This window comes from Manacus candei, unplaced genomic scaffold (assembly GCF_025592945.1).
Source record: "Manacus candei isolate 608988 ecotype Guabito, Panama unplaced genomic scaffold, ASM2559294v1 h1tg000018l, whole genome shotgun sequence".
In the NCBI taxonomy this organism is placed as follows: Eukaryota; Metazoa; Chordata; class Aves; order Passeriformes; family Pipridae; genus Manacus; species Manacus candei.
Genome location: NW_026138066.1, coordinates 19,475,679 through 19,496,758, shown reverse-complemented (window position 1 = coordinate 19,496,758; position 21,080 = coordinate 19,475,679). Strand labels below are relative to the sequence as shown.

The following is a 21,080-nucleotide window of genomic DNA, read 5'->3' as shown; positions in this document are numbered from 1 at the left end:
CAAGGATAACACACTGATGTCTCCCTTAGGTAAATGTTTCCAATTTAGTGAATTGTAGGTGTCTGACTGGAGAGTCTACACTCTTCTGCAGAAGAGTGAATGCTTAAGATGCATCATTAATTTAATGTAGCTAAGAGACTAGTGGGCTTAAAGGAATTTGTAGTAGCCCCACAGAGAACTACTCAAATGTAATTTAAATAGAATGGAGGAAACTTTTTATTCGTTGATTTTTTTTTCTGAGTTAGAAATGTTCAAAGTGGTAATAGTTGCTTTTATATGTTTTAAACTTCATAAAGAAGTATCTGTAGTATATATGGAAACAAGCATTTCAATTGAAGGCAGATCAGGGCTTTGCAGAAGCATAGCTTTTGTGCAGAGTGCTCTAGCAATGCACCTATGGTGCTCCCTTTTTTTCTCTGGCAAAAGGAGAGGGAAGAAGGATAAAAAGTGCAACAGACTGTCTACCAAGTAAACCACAAGTCACAGCTGAGCTATTCTTCTCCAGTTCTGAATTCTTGGAAGGCAGAGTAATTTCTCTCTATTAATTGTTTTAAAATTGAATATCATTCAGAAGATTCACAGAATTGAAGAATTTCTGTAGCCAAATTGAGAACCAATTAATAGACTCCATCTAGATGCAGTAGGAATTTGAAAACTTAGAGGCCAAGTTTCATAAAGTTATGGAAAAACTTCAATTTGGGGATTACTGCATTACATTTATGCATTTCACTTTTCTGCCTGAGTTAGAATGAGATCGAGATTATTTTTTTAAAACAGGAATCTATTATTTCTGTTAAGAAATTGTAGTTGATGGAGAAATGCATATTTTTACCTTTTCTACGAAAAAAACTAGTCATTTTTTGTATTCCTTAATCCCTGGGCCATAAAATAAATAATATCCTGTCTCTTATATATAAAGCAAGGACTGATGGTGCCAGTTTTAAGTGTTCCATATTCCACTGCCTATTCTTCCATCCTTGCAAGGATATGCATAACATACTCTATATTATGCCCTAGAGTGTGACCTTTATGTTTTAAATTTGCCTTTTCTGTATTCTTAATTCAGCTTGTGCTAAAGTAACTAGAAAGATGCTGTCTTTGATGTCCCAAGCATTAGATGGGACCCTCCAGCTCCATCATCTGCTTTAACAGGGCTCAAAAAATACATGAGTGAATGTAAAAGACACACAGTGCTCTGTGAGATACTTGGAAGGTTAGCCTCCATTTTACACCCAAGTGTCTGTTAAGACACTTCCATTTCTTTAGTGAGGGAGCAGGAAGCTGTGTAAATTGGTGGTGTAGTGCTTAATAGTGCTTAATGGCTGTGTTCATATAACCAGGAGGCTCTAAGCTTAGCTCAGTGGTTAGAACATAGGAGAGAAAGGAAACCAGCACAGAAGAATTCTTCGTTTCTCTTCTATTCTCCCCTGTGACCATTGTATTTTCTGTGCTATTTGACCACGTCTCTTTGTTGTTTATGTGACTTATTCCCCCATTTGCCCCCCAAGTGCATTGGAAAATGCCATGGAAGAGGGAAAGGGGGACATGGGAGGGCATGACTGTGAGGTTTTTGCCAGTTGCAACTCTTAAGACTTTGCTGAAAGCTGCAGTCATCAGTGTGGTTATGTGATACAGAAATTTATTCCATCGGCTTTCAAGGTATAGACTGCTTTCATTTACACCATAGCATCCCCCCAGGATTAAGTCATTTGTTGCTCTGGCATTCTCTTAAAGCCTGGTCACAAAAGAGAACTTTCTGAACAATGGGCCTGTTATCCTATTCAGCCTTTTCTGATCTATTAAATTCCCTGTTACACCATTCTGCAATTACTCCACACCCCACCTTCCCAGACACCCTGTTCTCAAGCAATCTGGGAATTTGCCCTTGTCATTTGCCTCACTCCACAGGAGCCCCACATCCCTCTGTTTCACCCCACCACTTTTGGTATTGACTCTGGGTCATTTTCTGTACTTGGCATACTCACATGTATGGCTCTCCTTCACGTCTGCATTACCAGAGAAACATTTGTATATGTTTATTCAAAGACTTCTCTATCTTATTCAGAGAGAGGTGGGCTTAAAAGAAAATATTTCAGTCTCGACCCTAGTTTTATCTCAGTGTTGAAAAAGAAAAGAAAAGCTGAATTACGTGTAGTTCTTTTTCCAAACATGTCTTACTAGATACGAAATAAATCTCTGTGTAAACTGCTTATTATTGAGCACTGTGTCTGGAAAGAAAGGTAGGTACCATACACGAGAGGTCAGTGTTAGTCACAAAATTAAATCACAAAAGATATGATTGCATGTAAAGATTTGATAACAGTATTATTGTTCAGACAGAGTTCATTAACATTAGATGTGTCAGTGTTAAAATCGAGGTGCAGTTGATATTGGACTTGAATTGATTTCTTTTTTTCACAGCCTCAGTAGCAGTTATCTGACTGAAGTGATTTCTATGCAAACATTAAAATTTAGCTTCTTGGGGACTTTGAGATGGTTTGAATCAATGTTCAGAATTAGCCCAAAAAGGCACAACGAATCAGAGCCAGGAATCCCAGCAGTAGAGCTGCACAGATCTGCTCTTTGGGTTCTTTCACGGATCTGGTTTTTGTCCAGTATGCTCTTAATTTACAGATCTGATCTTTATTTGAAGGAGCTGTTACTTTCAAAAAGCACCCACTTTTACTGTCAGGAAGATCATTTTCAGGTCTTGCAAGATTGCAATCCTGAGTATGGTTCCAGCTCCTTATAAAGGTTTGTTTCTCTAATTCTCAGATCATGAGTTATGATCCCTGTTTACTGTTCCTTTAATCAGTTATAACCTAGTCAGTGCTTGAGATCACAGTCATAGAGGGAAGTTTGTGGTTTGTTTTTCTTTCAACAGGTAGATGTGGTCCAGTTGTGAAGGGTTTTAATATGAGGCCAAAGTCTTAGGAGAGGCACCTTTCTATACCAGTCAGAGCTTTTTCAGAAGATGCCTTTTTCCTTTTGTAACTGTGGAAAGTAGGAATAATAATATGAGAACAAAAATATGAAGATCAGTGGAACAGGTTTCTGTGTGATCAAACAAAGTGCAGCATCTGCCCATTCACAGCAGAATCCAGATGTCTCAGCACCACACCTAAGAAGCAATGAATGAACAGGATCCTGAACTACAGGTGTTGCAGAGAAGGTGATCCCTTCAAAGTGGTTTTTTCTTCATCTGAACTTCTTCACCCTGCTTCAATTCATTTTAAGCTTTGCCTTCAGTGATCTTATTAGGGCTGTACAGGTGAATGCTTTGGAATTGCAAAAAGGAGTCAATTCCATTTATGAGAAAGACCTAATTTCATTCATCCCCAAGGACTAGGGCAGGCCTTCTCAAACAGGTAGTTTGAGAAGTCTGTGAGGATGAGTACAGCTGCCCCTCTCTTGTTTTTCAGTGATACAAATTAGGTCCCAGAGTGACAAGGACAAGGTTTGTCGGACACAGTAGGAGAAGGCTAACTCTGGGTGGCCATTGATGAGATTGGTAGCAGAGAGGTGAGGGGATTTGTTGTTACTTGCTTTAAATTAAATTTGTCAGAGGAAATGTTGACATTCTCTGTATTTCTGGGGTCTCTGTTTTTTTTACCAGGAAGAATGTAGTGCCTCTTGATTGTCATCATTGTGTAAAGAGCTGCCCAGTGAATGACCTTAATTCTTGGGAAGGTATTCTGTTCCTGTCCTGCATTCACCTCATTGGTCCTTGGTGATTCATAAAGCCATCCTAAATGCAGATGATCCTTCTTGTGCATCTGGACAACTATTTGCAGAGGAAGTTTTATCCTGAGGTGAATGAAGGAAGTCTAACTTTTCTAAAGTAGTCTGAAAAAGTTCTACTGCAGGGTATGAGTAAGATTCCTGTCTGATAAAAAAGATGTTTTCTCTTTAGAGTGCTGGCAATAATTTAAAGTCATAGCTTATGCTTCAGTCTAAATCATTTGTCTTTTCTCATAGCAGAAGTTCATGTTACAGCTCTTTCACCTTTGCCCGGGCTGCTGCAGTTATCTGTTGGATGGCTGGGGAATGGGAGAGCTCCCTGCCTGTGACCATTTTCAATAGCCAGAGGGTGGTTGCAGAGTTGCCCTGACTCTCCTACTCCTCCAGTGCATTGTGTAATATAAGTACATTTTGGATTTGACAAATGAGTCCCCTTTCTTACTCTTGTTCTTTCCTTGTTCTCAGCATTGTTTCCTTTGTCTCTCGTCTCTTTTCCCCTCTTTGACTTCCCTGCCTTTACCTTCTGACTTTCCTTTCCCCTTGTCTAGAACTATTATGTTAAAGAGCTCTGCATAATAGACTTTCTCTGATTTCTCTTCGCTTATTTGGGGATTACCTGTCACAGCTGTTACATGGCTGAACCACCCGTGTATCTCGATGTTATTCCCTAACTCAGAAAGAAAAATGCTAGATCCAAAGGAAACCCAGTGTATTTCCTCTCCTTATTTACGCTGAAAATAACAGAGTCCAAGAAATCCATGAATGGAGACAAGTGAGAACAAACAGAACAAGTTGTCAAGGCAGATGGAATGCTGTACTTCAGTGGAGAAGCCTGTGTGCAAATCTTGGAAGATTATTTTAGGCAAGTCCAAGGGTGACATTAGCCTTAGTAATTTCTACTTAATTTGACATAATGATTTCATGCAAATATCATTTACTTCACAACTAGGACTCTGATTTACTGTGAAACTACCTGCACTTCAGAAGCTTTGATTTATAGTGTACCTTTTTTTTTATTATTATTATTATTGTTCCTGTCTTTCTGGCATCTGGCAATCGATGATTGAGATTTTGTGTTCACATATGTTGTGCAAGAGGAGTTCAGGATGTGTAATTGTTTAGCATCAGGCGTATGTGCTTTAATTCTCACTTCCAGTGGTAAAACAGTCTGTCATATTTTGAAAGAGAAGAGAAATCTGGGCCTACTATGTGGGATTTTTTTGTTGTTTCAGGGGGATATCCTTTTCATTTTTTTTTCATTTTTTTAAATCCTCTTAATAGTTTTATTAACATCCCAGATAAGTATTTTATGGTTCTTTCCATGTTATCATTAGATTCAAATTACACCTTTACTCTAGGAAGTACACAGACAATTTCATGTCTGGAGCCCTTTCACTACACAATTATGTCAACTTATATTTTAAATAAATAGGTCCAGATGATCAGAATATCTGCATACTCATACCTCAATCTGACTGATAACACATGACTCCAAACCAACCAGTTCCACAATATGTCAATATTTTCATGGGGTTTAGCTTTGTATTTTCAACTTTCAAGTGCATGTGCACTTCCAGGGGACTTACCTGCTGGTTTACTGATTTTGTTTGGACATGGAATTGCTTGATTTGCCTTCATATTTACCTCATTTGCCAGGACAGTGGAAACACAGGGTTTGCATTTGATAGAGCTTATCTGTTATATACAGTTTATTAATTGAGTAACATCAACTAGTAAATGTATGGGTATGAAGTGTGTATTCATTATTAGGATCAGAAAACATTTTGCCACGATTTTTCCCCCTAGCAGTAGCAGGTCTGAGCACATCGTTTAAATGAGTGCAGTAATTTCCCCTTCATTTAAGGGAAAATTAACTTTTCTTCCACCTGCCATTGTTCTCTGAAGAGGATTATAATATGGTCAGCAAAACGCTAAGAAGGGTAAAGAAAAATTACATCAACCTCAAATGTCTTATTTACCTCCTAATCTCCTAATTATCCTGCAAAAAAAAAAAACCCAAATATGGGGTGAGGGAACCTCTTCTTTCTGCCCGACTTCCACCTCCCCGTACCTCGTTGTCACTCCTGGCAGTGTAACTAATGGCCATATCTGGATCCAGCCCTCCCCACCTCCGCTCCCCTGACATCATAAATTATCCAGATCTAAATGGACAACATTCATTAGCTGTGCACTTTGCAGAAAGAGCCAGCTCAGGAGCTTAAGCGCTCGCCCATTTTTATTAAAAGTTAAAAAGCTCCTCTGCTGTCACGGAAAGGGGAGTTTGGAGGAGGTACAATGGAGGACAGTGCCACAGAGCTAATAAATAAAAATAATAACTATTACCATTGGTTGAGTGACCCTAGGAGAAGAGCACTACTGAGCCATTTGTTGTTCCTTTTCACTTGTCAACAGCAGTGGCTTAAAAGCCTTCGCCATTGTTCAGGCCCTAATAGCACCTGTTGGGAAGATAGGAAGACAGCTGTCAAAAAAAAAACACAAAAAAAACCCCACAAAAAAACCCACCAAAAACAACCAGGGTGGGGGAGGAGGGTGGAAGCTGATGATTAGTTCAGTAACAAGCGCTTTGGCGCAGCTGCAAGCAGGACATTTCCTGGCTTCCATTGGGAAGTGAGGCTCTGGCACCGCCGGCTCTGCACTCCAGCACTCCCCAGGACAGGCACCAGGGGAGCCCAGAGTACCCAGGAGCACCAGGAGAGGGGAATGGAGCCATGTGGGTCTGAAAGCAGTGGTAGTTAACCCAAAATAACCCCAGACCTCAACAGCAGAAGTTGTGGCTTTGTGACAAGAGTGCTTGTTTCACTTTCTTTTTTTCTTTTTTATTTCTTTTTATTCCTCTCTTGCACTGGCAAAGAAGGCTCCTCTCCTCTCTTTGTCAAGGCAGGGTGTAAAGAAGGGTGAGGAGCCCCAGGGATCAACAGCTCCCTTTCCAGCCCATCATCTGGAGGCTGGAGCTGCCTGGTTTTTGGTGGCGGGAAATAGTGACTGTGGCCAGGGCTGAAAGATAGGCTATGTAGAAAATGGTTTCCTCAACCTCATCACATACAGTCCTCATGGTTTTAATTTTGAGAAAAATTACAAGCACTTCAGGAGTCATTTTTTTTCCATTTTTAAGTAAGTTGCTCTGAGATTTTCAGATAAAAATGCTATAGTAACTGTATGTGAAGGGTTACATTGTTGCTGTTGAATTTAGGATTTGAGACATGGAGTGGTTGAACTTCAGAAGGATTTCCTTGAAATTCTAGCCAGACACTGTAGCTCTCAATTTATGTTTTATGGTTATTTAGATTATATACCTTTTGGCTCTCTTGGGGTTTTGTTTTGTTTTTTTTTCAAGAAAGCATTTAATTACTTAAAATGAGATAGATCAGCACAAAAGATCTTCTCTGTCAAAGGATAAACCACGGAATATCCCTCATGATGTGTCAATACCCATAAAAAGTTAGTGTATAGTCATCTCATTGAATGTTTTTTTTTTAATCCCTCTTGCTAAATAAGGATGTGCTGAAGATGTAAAAAATTAGCAGACCAAAAACATCGTCTTCTGTTAACATTAACAAGATATTATGGCCCTTTAATTAGAAACTGGCTCTGTTGGTAGCACTAATACTTAAATGTATTTCAGGGGAATATGTACTTCAGTGGAGTATCTCTGTCCAGCTGAGACAGAAAAACAAAACTGAAGTGAAATTTAATGGTATTTAATTCCAGATGTCTCTGTTTTTATGTTGTTACTCTTGAAATAGTCTCTGGAAATATTAAAACATCTTTGTGGTTTCAGAATTTCGGTGAAGCTCAGGTTTGGTATAGTGCCTCCTTCTGTCAACTGACACAGGGTTTTTTGCTGGGTGGGCCACTCCTGAGGAAATCAATTCCTTCTTTCATTTAGAGATGCCAGGAATTAAAGAGACATTAGAAACTCGAAGAAGACAGTTTAAGACAAAATTCTCTTTTTTCATGCATGGCAGAGGGTTTTTCTTATTTCACTGTTGCCCTTCTTTTCATAAGGATTCCTACTGGTGTAACATCAATGAAAAAGGAGAAGGTTGCTGCTCAGGAGTTGAAAGTGAGTTAGTATGTTTAACATATTAATTTATTTTTTATATATCAGGAAAGTACAGGGAACATGTAAAAAATTTAACTTCTTTTCCTTTTTTTAAGTTTGGTAAGGTTAAATATCTCGCTACATTCTTATATGTTAATTTAATTAGGGATGAAGAAGATTGGTAGGTGGTGGCAGGGAGTTGGGACCATCCTAAATATTGTGTATGCTGCAAAAGACGTTCCAGCAGCAGTTGTGCCAGTGAAATGCCACATTTGGCAGAATGTGTCTGTGGTTGTCTCTTTTCGGCCAACTCACTGGCCTGGATCTCCAAAGGCAGTCGGAGCCTAATTCCTTTCCAGAATGAGATTTATGCTCCTGAATGCCTTTGGGAATCCAAAGCACTGAGTCCCAACGAATTTCAGTGACAAAAGATGCATTGTCCTGTGCATGGCATCCAGTGCCATTCACAGTGCCTTCAGTGTGCCCTTCTCTGGGGGACACAGTTGCTTTACTGCGGAAACGGGAAAGGCAGGGATTGAATCGATCCTTGAACTGGCCATATCCTACTACATATTTCAAGGACAAGGATTTGGATGGAGAGTAACTGAGCAGTGAGTACAAACTATGCTGTTCCAGAGTTTCTTCAGAATCATTAAGCTTTAGCGGTTTTGGGGGCGTCCTGCAAGTAATGCAGCCCCATCTCCATATAAATCTGAGGCACCCAGCAGTGGCTCCAGGTTTGATGTGGAAGGCCAGAGTAATGGAGGTGTGAGAAGAGCACACCACTACCCAGCTGCCCTGAGACACAAATATAAATTCCACCCCCACAACAGGGGAAGAGGTAAAAATTATCGTACAGCAGTTTGCAACCCTGGATTTTTGTGTTTTGGAGGGTAATCACTGGACACTGAGTAGCCTTGATGTAGTCCTTTGTCTCTAAGGTAGGTAAGGCAATGAAATATGCACTCTACAAGTTAGTGTGTTGGAAATAACAGAGATTGAACTGGAATTCCCTGTTGTTCTGAGGTGAGAGTAGAGATTGCAGGCTCGTTCCCTGGCTCAGCGCTGTGCTTGTGAGAGGTGATTTTGTCGGGTATGATGGCCTCAGAAGGGCTATGGGGACGTTTTATTGACATAGACATTGTCAGTCCAGAATAGTGTATAACATACAGACTTTTAGAAATACCTAAATTGTCACATTCTGGAAGCTGGTTCTGTCCCAAAGCTGTGTATCAATAAAGAGGGTGGACACCAAGAAGACCTCAACTATTGCCCCAGCTATGAGCCCAGACCCTCCTGCAGGGAGGCTGAAGGACTGGCAGGAGGTATAACACGAGAGACTTGATTTCTTTGCATTGTACGTGTCACATCTGGAGTATGACACTGCTCCTGCAGTAGGTGACCATTCATTGAAACGAGGCCTAAAAAGTACACAGCTGACAGAGCGACTGCCAGGGCGTTCAGGTGATGGAAACTGTAAAAATTTCAAACAATAGCCTGACTGTTCCTGAGGGTGTAGTTGAACGAGATGCTGGCTTTGGCCTTAAACCTAGCTTAAGAAGTTCCTATGCCCTCCCCTGTCCTGCTCAGCCATGCGTTCCTGCCTTGTGCCATCATTTGGAGGCTCCTTACTTACATCCTAAGGGATAATTAGTTCAACACTGGTAGTTTAGTGTATCTGAAGACTAAACTTTTTTTCCTAATAAATGTCCTTGTGGTTTTAGGTAACTTTCTGGTAAGACTAGCAGTAGGCATTGGTGAGCAGTTGTGAAAATAACTGCTTTGTATATTTGTAGATAGAGTAAAATCATGTTTCTGGTGGCATTCATAGATTACTGATTTGGATGTTAAAAGCTTGAATAATTTAATTATGGTGCTATGGAACCTTTTCTGGCTATGTGAATTATTATTTTTAGCACAAAAAGCAGAACTCTTGTGCCAGAAATCACAATAAAAATGTCTTATCATTCGTATAGCATTTACTTCACTAATGCAGCATGACGAGTATTGCAAAAGAGAGCAAGCAACTTGAACTCTTGTGTTATTAAACATACACAAAATTATGCAGGTATGTGCAACAAGAATACGATGGTAACTTGGTGTCATCGTTCACTATGATATCCACATCGATCATCTGTGGATACAGAAGTTGGTTTTGTCCTCTGCAGTAAAATGCTATGGGAGCTATCACGTGGCCAGAGTGGGACTAGAGATTCCAAGAGCAGGAAGGCTGGTTATCCCTGCCAGGGAAGGGAGCTTTTTTAGTAGGCTTGGAAGCCACCCATGGACATATGTAGCCCAGCTGTTTTCTGCACAGTGGTTGTGATGGAGCGATGTAGTAAGAGTCATACTATGATGTGCTGGCCAGAGCACCACAGCTTCCCAATATGGAAACGTGAGTGTTCCGCTCCGCTCTGTGAGTTTGTGCCCAAAGACTAAAAAACATTTTATGTGTAAAAAAAAACCCCACCAAAACCCCAAAAGCACACTACTTTCTGTCCAGTCAGAGAAGCCCCAGGTAGTATTGTACTCAGCACCATATTTTTGCTTATCACGCCTGAGCAACCATGTCCTACATTTGAACAATATTTACATTTATAGAGGTGTTTCCTAGTGTCTGCTCCAAAAGTTTAAAATGCTTTTAGACTGGTGAAAAATTGCAGTACTTCCTGGAAGGCAAGAGAAAAATGTATGTCGTGTGGTCTTTGATTTCCAAATTTAAATACATTCTGTGTTGTGCCTGCTCATGATTCATAGTGTCTTGCCTAGCTGCAAGTAGTTCCCTAAAAGCATGATTCTGTTGATGGAGAACCATATGTGTATGCAGATGCTGTATGTCTATGTAACCTGCTGATACCAACCATTTCTTCATAATAGTTGCTTTATTTTCTTTGCTATGAAAATAGTTTCTGATTTTGTATGGGTAAGACCTTCATAATAAAAAATGGGTGCATAAAAAGAGACATTTCTCGTGTCTCTCTATATACTTGTCTGCTCTTTTAAAGAAAGAGTGGAAATCTGCCCTTAATCTTGTTTCCTGATTTAAATCAGAAAGGGTTTGTTGTGGTACATGAACACAGAACAGAGTGCCAGTGGGGTGGCATGTTGATAGGTGAGAGTTGTAGAAACACTAAGTGGAACTGTGGCTGACAGGTGTAATGTATTTATGACCGTAGCAAAAGAAAAGGGTGAATAATGGATGCCAGCTCAGTATTTGCCAGCTCTTTCATAATATAAGGGAAGGTGCCTGCCAGAAGTGCAAGGTATATAAGCCGATGCTAAAGTTTATTCGTGATCGTTTATGCTGACCAAATACTCCTTCCTCTAGGAATGACACGTGTTGGCAGGAAATGTCTGGTGGTCTGGCTGGGTATTGAGCAACTCTTGGCTTCTCTCCACTCAGCTATGCTTCATGTCATCATCCTCTCCGAGGCCAAACATCTTTCTTTTACTTTGTTCTGAGGAGTGTCTCTCTTTCAGCCCAGGACAAGATCTGTTCCCTGTAGTTACAAAGGAGGGAACACTTTGGGCATCTCCTTGGGAGGGCACCTATGCTTGGGCAACCAGACACCACACAAGTGAGAGGCTCCAGGACTCACACTGCTCCTCTCACTGGTGGTCAGCTCATGTCAGCCTCTTCCCTATTATCCTAGTTGTGTCTTCTTTATAACATCACAGCTTTCTCTCCTGTTTCCTCTTCAAATATGGCTCTTCTGGATGTGCCTTGTGGAGAGCTCCCATCCATCACCTTCTTACAGCCTGATGGAATTGCATACCTTTCTTTGGAAGCAGGCAGCTGCATGAAAAAGAAGTTTGCTTTTAGTAAATAATCAGCAGGAGCAGAAAGAGGTAATGGAGATTTGGCACTGAAGACCATTTTAAGCTTTTCTAAGTGGATTTCTAGGACTGTGACCTTGGAGCATGGATTGAAAAGAGCTACTGGAGAGGCTAGGCCTGAAGGGAATGCTGTACTGTGGGACTGTGTTTCTGGAAGGCTGCCGAGGCAGGTTCAGGTACACACACGTGCATCTGCACTGCCACTGAATTGAGAGTAGCATTTGGTCACTCCCAAAGGGGAGTTACAATGCTTGAAAAAAATTAACACAACTTCTGGAAGTAGACTAAATTCAATAGAAGTCTAGCAGACGGTGATAAAAATGGCGCCTCCCTCTTACTATGGCTTTGTAGCCTCATCCGCTTCCTGGAAACAAAACCGCTGCTTTCCCGGTGTGAAAACTTCAGGTCTTTTAGCAAATAAGTCAATGAAGCTATACTTAAACATCAAATACAGAAATAGAAGGGCAGTGGCATGCTTGTTAGCGTACAAAAAGACTAAATTTAATGTTAATTTACTTAGGTGTTTTGCTCTCCAGTCGTGTTAGAGCCATTCAGTGCATGTGTGCCCAACGTGTACAGATCAGTGCGCATGTGGTACCCATGTGCAGCTCAGAGCAGTGAACGTGGCACTCCTGTACCACCGAGGAAGTGGTTTAATTCCATGTGACGAAGGCCTGTGTGGGAATTACTGGCTGCTGGCATCCGTCTCCAAGTCTCATTGTTGTAGATGAGGGAGTCAGTCTCGGTGGTGCTTGGCACGGAGGGAGAGCGGCGGGGCCGGGGGCACCGAGGAGCCAGTGTGCTGCTGGCACGGGCAGAGGGCCACTCACCAGTGGGTATTGCCATACGCAGTGATGTGGAGAAGCATATGCAAGCAACAGAGGCAAGGGTGAAAGAAAAAAAACAAAATGTGCCGTAAGTATCTCTAGAAAGAGCTAATGACTGATAAATGTGTTGAACAGAGACAGCAGAAATCATTTTTTGTGGGTTAATTTCTATCTCTGTTGATTCAGTCAGGCTCCTCTTCGCCAGCATTTACTTAATGAATCCTGTTCTTCTTTCCATCTCAGTCCTTATCTTTGGTGCCCTATCCATAATCGTCCTCTACAATATTTAACACTTTTCATAGTTGTGTCTGGAACAAAAATGTTTCCCAAACAGTATTACTGTTCACAAACAACCAATGAACAACTATTGTAGACCTATTCTTATTGTGTTGTGGATAGACTTGGAATTGTTTTATTGTGTGCTGTAGGACCAACACTGCAGATAGGTGATAGGGGAATTCTTAGCTCAAGTGGGGCTCAGAAGGCAGCAAGGGGCTAATTCTGAGTTCCTCTCAAAAGTGGAATTAGGAGGCACTATGAATAATCATGCTACTCAAAACATCATGTGAAGCTTTTTGGAAATACAGATTATTGTAATACATAGCTGTCCTGATGCATATCCAAAATCTGTTGGAACATAGCTCAGTTTTTGGATGTAGAAATATTGTTTTGTGGAATCCAAGAGGAGAGTAGCTGTTGGAGTAGGGATCAGGAGTAGCAGTTCCTGTGTGCTGGTCCCCTTTTCCCAGTTTCAAGCTGCACATTATATGTGCAAGCATTAAAAGTTTTACTGACTTTCTAATGAATCCAGAGAACGTGTGCTTTGCAAACAAGATACAGCGTTTATTTCTTTTCATAATTTGAGAGCATCATCTTCCCAACCAAGTCTAAAAAAAGCTGAACAAAGGATGACTTTGTTTCTGTATAATTCATGAAACCTCTACAGTCGTAACCTTTTAAACAGTTATTTTTATTTAAGATGTGTAAATTTCAAATCTTTTTTTAATGGGGTACATAAATGACATAATAAATGTTTCTTTCCAAGATATGGTGCATAATGTATTTCACAAGCAGTTACTGAAATGTGATAGGTTGAGTATATGAATAGCATATTTTATGTAAGTACAATATGTTAACATGGTATATAATAGAATTAAACAAGCTGTAATTTAATTTAGCTCTTTAGCTCCATAAAGCTATAGGGGTGGGGAAGCTATTGTCTTTCAGAATTAAAGTTCTTTTTAAGTATTAGCAGAAGGACGATTATTTGCTGATTCTGTATCAAAATTCTGTTGAAGTGCCTAATGTAAAAATTGCAGTTCAAGTCAAGAGAGGTTTGAAACTAAGTTAGGACATCAATTTAGTATGATTGCTTGGGGGTTTTTAAAGGGAAAAAAAATCTATATAATATTATTTTGAATAGTTAACATACAGTATTTCAACAGGGGAAACGCTGATTAGATCACCACAATCTATTTTATGCCATCAGGATTGCTGAGGGGGCTTATAATTGTGTTAAATTTTCATATTACTCATATTCACACATTAATGAACAGATGCATTGTTACTATTGGGATTTTGCCATTTGGCCTTTCACATCTCTAATCATGATTTCCTACTGAGATCTTTACCATTCTCGCAGAAATCCAGTCATTGATACATGGCCGTCCACCGCATTCATTATTCCCCCGCTTGTTTGTCCGCGGCTCTCCCGGAATCACCGGCGGAGTCGGGTTGCGGGGGATACTCGTTTGTAACACGAGCCCTCCGGCGGGGGGGGAGGAGGACACTCCGGCACTCGGGATTTCACCGACAAGGCACAAACTCACTCCCCCCGGGGAAGTCACACCGGGCCCGTCCCGGCGCCGCTCCCGGAGCGGCTGCAGCGGTGACTCGGGGCCGCGGGAGGGGCGGGGCGGGGGGCGGCGGGCAGGGAAACCGGGAGGCAAGGCAGGGAAACCGGGAGGTAGGGAGGGAGGCAGCGGGGCCCCGGCAGCCCCGGCGAGCGGCTACTGTAGCTTTAAGGCGGCAAGTTAGACAGAAGACTTGTGTTTCTTTACGAGCGCACCGCGGCGAATATTTTGTCTAGCTGCAGGGGAAAAGCTTTGTCGTGGACTTTGCTGACAATGGACTTAAAAGTAAGGCGGGCTGCTTTTAGTGCCTGGAGGCTCTGGAGCCCATTGTCAGCTCACAATGGATCCCTATTGCCGCATTCCTGCTTTGCAAAGGTTTGTTGGCTTTTAATGACTGACAGCCCTCCGCCGCAAATACCGCATTTGCTCCGGCCTGTTTACACGCTGCTCCAGAGTTTTTAGAAAAGCACAGGGGAATAAAAAAAATACAATATTAAAGGGAGGGGGGAAAAAAGTGGCGGCGTTTATCTGACCTATTCACACTGGGGAAATGGTTTCCTTCGTGGGTGCTTCGAGGGGACGGACAAACTTCAGCAATAGGTGCGCAAGTGCCCGGAGCCCGGCGGCAGCAGCCCCGGCACGGACCCTGCTCTGCACGGCAGCGTCTCCCGCCCGCCTCCTTAGGATTTCATGGCGCTTTTAGGGATTCTGTCAGAAAAATCGCACTCGGGCGAGCCCGGGGATCAGCGCAGCGAGCGGCCCTGCCCGCGGGCGCACGGGAGGAGATCGGGGTGCCGCAGCGCGAATAAAAATGTCACGGAACAAAATACCCTCCTGTGCTGTTCGCTGGGATCCGTAGCTTGTCGCTACGCTCCCGGCGGGATGCAGGCGTGGGGCTTTGCCCGGCGCGCGTCTTGACTGTCCGTCCGTCTGTCTGCCTGTCGGCGCACAGCCGTGTGCGAGGCAGCGGCGGGGGTGATGCGAGATGCAGGAGGGGCATCCCCGTGCCCGTGTCGCTGTGGTTCCTCAGGCACTGACACTGCGCTGGGGGTGGCTGGTTTGAGGGGAGCCCGGGCTCGCTCAGCCCCTCGGGAGCGGCGGGGGCTCTGCGGGGCTTGGCGGGGAGAGCGCGGCCGGCGGAGCCGCCCCGAGGAACCGCAGCGCCTCCGAGCTTCAAGTTGGGGCTTCAAGAAAGGAGGCGGAATTAGCCCAAACGAGATAATGAAGGTTGCTCGTAATGGTTTTTACTGTGGGGAAAATTAACCAGTTGCTAATAATTGTATGGTCTCTAGGCCAGACGGTCCCTTTGATAAGTTAACATGTACTCCCTTTATGCTCCTGGTAGGGGGTAAACAAATGCCTGAACAAATACAAATACACATAAACACAAATGTGGAGAATAGCAGTATATGTCTTAGATCCAGATAATAAGTGTGGGTATTGTTATTTAGATGGCACATACTGGGACACTTATCTTTTAGTACACTCCATTTTCTAACTGAATGCAATGCTAATCGTGGGATTGAAAGCTATTGTAATTGTGTACCCATCTAAATGCTGACAAGAATATACAATTACATTGTTTGGAATTGAGTTTAATGTTCTCTGAATTTTATTAGCATTTATATTTACTTATGCATTAAAATTCTACACAAAAAGAGGTCAGAACACAAGAGTTATAGACATAAATATCAGACCCATCCACACCCTCGCTGTATTTTTCCTGAAAATACTGAACAAATATATTTTATTTTATTTTATTTTTAAAGGAAGTGATAGAATCTGAAATGAGCAAATAATGGGTTTCCATTCTAAGCAATGCCTTTTCTCCCTCTGGATTTTGCAGTCTTTTAAGGCTTTTTTCATACCCAACTTTTTATTATTATTTATAATGTGCGTGTTACCGGAAAAATCTTTCCACAGTATGCTTACCACCACACGATGTTTAAACACACATTATAAAGTGGAAGTAATTGTAAAGGCTCAGAGGGATATAATTACATGTAGCAGATTTAGGACCTAATTCTTTGCTTCTCTCTCTCTTTCTCTGTCTCTGTCTCTTTACTCCGCATTTTATCAACATAATTATTTTTTGACTGCAGACTAACACCCAGAAATTGACAGGCATCTATTATAGGCAGCAACTTGTTCACCAAATTGAAAAACAATGAACTGCAGGTTTATATGTGCCCCATTGTCATACAGAATTACCGGAGCTTTGTTCCACTAGAGGAAAAAGCTAATGGTTTTGAAACAGCAGGTGACAAAACACATTCTTTTTTTTTTTTTTTTTTCTCTTCCCTCCCCTCTTATCAGTTTGTTGATGAAGTCATTATGAACTGGGGCCCAGAATAGGGTTGGCCTTATTTTTAGCAGATAGACTTTTAATGAGTTCTATTGTGGAGACAGTCATGTTGATTTGCTTACATTTTTTTTCCCCCCCTTCACTCAGAAACTCCCAGTATTGAAAAGCTACTATCAAAGGACTGGAAAGACAAGCTTCTTGCCATGGGATCAGGGAACTTTGGAGAAATAAAAGGTAATGCTGTTTCTGTGCTAAAGGAAATTGAGAATGAATATACAAATACCACTGGCTTTATGGAACTTTGTCTGCTCCTCTTCCCCTCCCCTTCAAACATGGTAATTTGGGGTTTAAATGAAATGTATGTACTCCCATCTGTGATAATATAAATCAGTGAAATGGTATATTGCCCCGAGTGAACAAACTTACGTAAAGCTTTTGTTGCATATATCATTCTGTGTTATAAACGAAGACATCCTTTTGCTGGATTGGAAAAAAAAAAGTCAAGTCATATATCAAACGTGTGGTATCAGAGTATAGCAGAGCTCAGCTTCTGAAATCTGAGGGTGATCAGAATTCCTTGTTAATTTTTAGACAGATTTTGATGATGTAGATTTTCTCTTTATTTTTTTGCATGTAGGAAAAAATAAAAAGAGCAAAGTTTGTGTAATGATACCTCTAGGTACTGAAATTAGCCAGTGCAGATTTTAAAAGACAGCGTACAACATCTGTGCACTAAAGCATGTTCTTTTAAAGCCGTACTCCAGAAGGAAAATGACAAAATTTGACCACTCTCCAGCAGCAGTAGCTTCTGCTTTGCCAAGATATTTCCCCATTTTATATACGTGAGGTCATTTTAGGGAACCTGTAGTTGTTTGTTTTCATGTAATTTAATATTTTCATAATTCCTCTGCAGTGCTTATGATGAGGAAGTGACTCAAAACACACGTGTCAAAAATTTTAAGTTTCTAGAGCAGCCATTGTCACTCTGAAAAGAAACAGTGACTCTGATTCTTCTCCCATTTGTATTGGTGTACATCTGGAGTAGCAAAATCCAAGCCAATGTTGTTTTGGAAATGTGAAAGTAGAATGAGATTAAAATTAAACCCTTCTTTTGTGTTTATAAACTGGATTTCATTTCTCTCCATTATTTTTGGTATGTTTGCATACTAATGTTGTCCCTGGTACAGAGATCCGCACTCAGGCAGGCTCCCAAGCCTCGTGCCTGACAGATTTAGGGACCTCTTCTGCAAGAGGTGGGCAATATTTAGTTCAAGCATACAGCATGACGTGCTCCCAGAGGTTAATGTATTGGTGCATGTGCAAAGATAGTGTTATTTTAATTATATGTGCCTTCCAGCTTGTCACCGATAAGCCACCGGCTCAGTTTGCGCTAGTCCGCTGACTTACACAAGTAGGAAAATATGCCACTTGCTTCCCCTGGCTTCTCCCTGAGAGGCTGTAATTCAAAAATATATATTCATTACATATGTAGAATAACTTTTTAACAGAATATAGTGCTCCAGCCCCTAGTAGGCTGAGATATTATTCTAACAGAGGGCCAAACGCTGGATCTCTATTCCCACTCCATTTGCGTAAAGCAACAGGTCATAAAGAGGAAGGGTGGCCACTGGGCTTACCTGCGAGTTCTGCTTTTTAAAAGCACATTGTTTTAAAATAACATCGTCGTTTTTGTGAACTGATGAACCTTTAAGGTGTTTGAGGCCCAAAGTACCAAGATGTCTTTCATACCCACTTTTGGTTGTGTGTTTCAGCAGTTCTTGCAAGTTGTCTGGAGCCGGTCTTTAACTCTTGATACACTGGAGCCTTTAGGAGGACTCCCAGTGATTCTCCAATGCCTTTAGACTCGGTAAAGATGCTCTTAAAAAGTTTTGTGCACTGAGAAGACAGTCTGTTCCCAGTGCCTATGATCTTGTTCTGTTGGAGGGCAGTCTTTTTTCTCCATTCCTCTCTCTCCTTTCCACAAGCTAAACTTGAAAGCGGCAGCAGCCAGCTATATGCTACCACGAGAGAAATTCAACAGTCCTTTCAGTCTTGCCCGAGGGGGAGGATGGGGAGCAACAGCACAGCCTCAAAGAAGAGTTTTCTTTGCTTTAGTTTTTGTTTTTTAGCTTCATATTTTGAGCACAAGTCGAGTTATTGTTCTGTAGCTCTGTTCAAAAGCCTCACATCTGAGGCTTTTGAGTGCAACTGTGGTTCTATGGTTGGGAGCATGGTTATTAGGTGTTTGGATCGGGTTTGGCAGTAAGCTGTGAAAACAGGCACTGGTTTATTTTTCCTACTGACTGCCGTGACAGTTGCAATTATTGTCCATTGTTCCTAGGTGGCTAGAAAGGAGGGAGGATACAATAGAGCATTGCCCTCTGGGGGTAAATGAATTTGACTTACAGGTTCTTGGGGGGTCAGGCAGGCTGATTATTTAGTGCCCAGGAATGCGGTTTTCATGGCACCGCCAGCCATGAGCGGCCAACAAACAATGGCTCAGCTGTATTGCAGCTGTATTTAGTGAGGCAGCATGAAAGGTGTGCAAGTTGAGCTGCTTTATACTCACGTACGCGTGTACAAACACACATATATTATGCTAGAAAATGTTTTTTGCCCTTCTGTAGGAACGTAGAGTTATTAAGTTTTCCAGTTGTGATTTTTTAATTAACTTCTCTCTGTATTTGGCCTGCCAGCTGCATTTTTTCCCTTCTCATGTCTCTATTAGTGATGTTTGGAAACCCCACAAAAGTAGTGTCTTATTATTAATACACCCTGGAATGTGGACAGCGCTAGAAGCTGTACTGCCCAACTGTCTTATGCATTGAATAGTTTTTTCCATTTAACTGTTCAAAATTTCATTGTGTTTTTCATTAGATCTGGGGGAGTTTTAGTACGTCATGTGCTAAAGTCTGAGCACTAGGCTACATATTGTTAATGCCCCAGTCTGTGTTATTACCATTGAGTTTTATTCTCTGGGAGAGATTAAAAGAAAGGGAGATGAAGAGGAAGGCTTTATTTTCTATTAGTGTGATTTCTTTTAAGTTAGAAGGCAGTAATATTTTATTAAAGACGGGGGAGTTGGTGAATGGCTGGAAGTCACCAGACTCCCACGTTTTGTATTCAGTTGTTCCTCTTAGTTGCTTTGTTACCTTCGGCAGCTACTTTAAGCCCCCCCTTTCGTTATCTGCATGCCTGTGCAACGGGAGAACCGAGTATCTGCAGAGATCCAGCTGCAAACTTCAAGATCACAGTTAGAAGGATCTATATATGTCCAGTTACTAATGTAAAAGGCAATGTGTTCTTTTAATCCAGGGCTTGACTGAAAGGTACGGCAAGGGAATAGTGTTAAAATGGGGCAAAATCTAGAACCTTTTGTATCCATAGAAATTGTAGCTCAAATGCCTCTGTTTGTTCAGAGAGATAGTCTGGGGCTAAATAAATAATACAAGTTTGGCATTAAAAATTTCTTAAGAAATTCTGCCTCGAAATCCCTGGGATTTTTACTCTGCTCAAAACAAGTCGCTCTATAGTAAAACCCACAAAACATGCCGTTAAATCAAAGTATTTTAAAGTAAAGCTGTAAAACTGTATATTGAATTGAGTAAAACCTGTTCAAACTTACTTATATCCATCATATTCAAAAAACAGGGCTCAAAAGGCCTCTGGATTATTCATGGATAATGCAGTTTATTGGATTCAGTGGAGCAGAGAGATCTTCAGGTCTCAAACCGATCATCTACAGGAAGGAAAATTATACCCCCTTTCTGCTGTCAGTGTAGCTGCCTGATAGCTGTGCCTTGCAGGGTGAAGGTGGCTGCTGTCCTCCAAAGCAGTGTTAACCAGCTGCAGGAGATGCAGCATCTGGGGTAGGCTGTCAATAGTGAAAGGTATAAAAAACATATTTCCACACTCTTGTCAGTGCCCATCCCTATATATGTAAAATTAACAGGAAGCTTCTCTTTCACTGGTGTTGGGTCTCCTCTGAGCAGCTCTCAAGAAACAGTGCTGACCCCTCAGGTGCATCACGAGGTTCACAGCCTTACTAATGCTGGTGTGAGTGAGACAGCTTTAGCCACGATGAGAACTCTTAGTTTTTAAAACTTCCCCTGTGTGCACAAAGCCTTCCTGCTAATCTTGTCCATCTCTGGTTTATTGAGAGTTGTCAAGAAATAAGAATGCATATTTTGTATGTTCTCCACTTACCTAATTTTGAATAGGTATGTAGAACAAAAGGCTAAATAGACTTTTGTTTCCAATCTTTCTGTGTTGGTTTTCTGTTGAAGGGAAGGCATTGTTAACAGCGATTGCGCCTGAATCTCTCAAGAAAGACCGGGCAAGCCTGAACCTGATTTTTTTTGTTATTGTTTGAAAACCCTTTTCTATTGTGCAGGGTAGTTCGTAAACAACTCAGGTGAAGTGTTTTCTACACTTAACTGTGAAAGGGATGGTCA

The 21,080-nt window shown here is 41.5% G+C and overlaps 1 protein-coding gene across 17 annotated transcripts in view; it reads left to right on the top strand.

Moving 5' to 3' along the window:
• SOX5 (SRY-box transcription factor 5) overlaps positions 1-21,080 on the top strand; it is a 636,847-nt gene that overhangs the window by 454,601 nt on the left and 161,166 nt on the right. For 15 of the 17 annotated variants that reach the window (XM_051784935.1, XM_051784934.1, XM_051784936.1 and 12 more), the window contains one exon: positions 16,774-16,860. The exons of the other annotated variants lie outside the window; for them this stretch is intronic. In XM_051784935.1, coding sequence (XP_051640895.1) covers positions 16,774-16,860 — 87 coding nt within the window. The remainder of the gene's footprint in view (positions 1-16,773; positions 16,861-21,080) is intronic. 17 annotated transcript variants of the gene reach the window in all.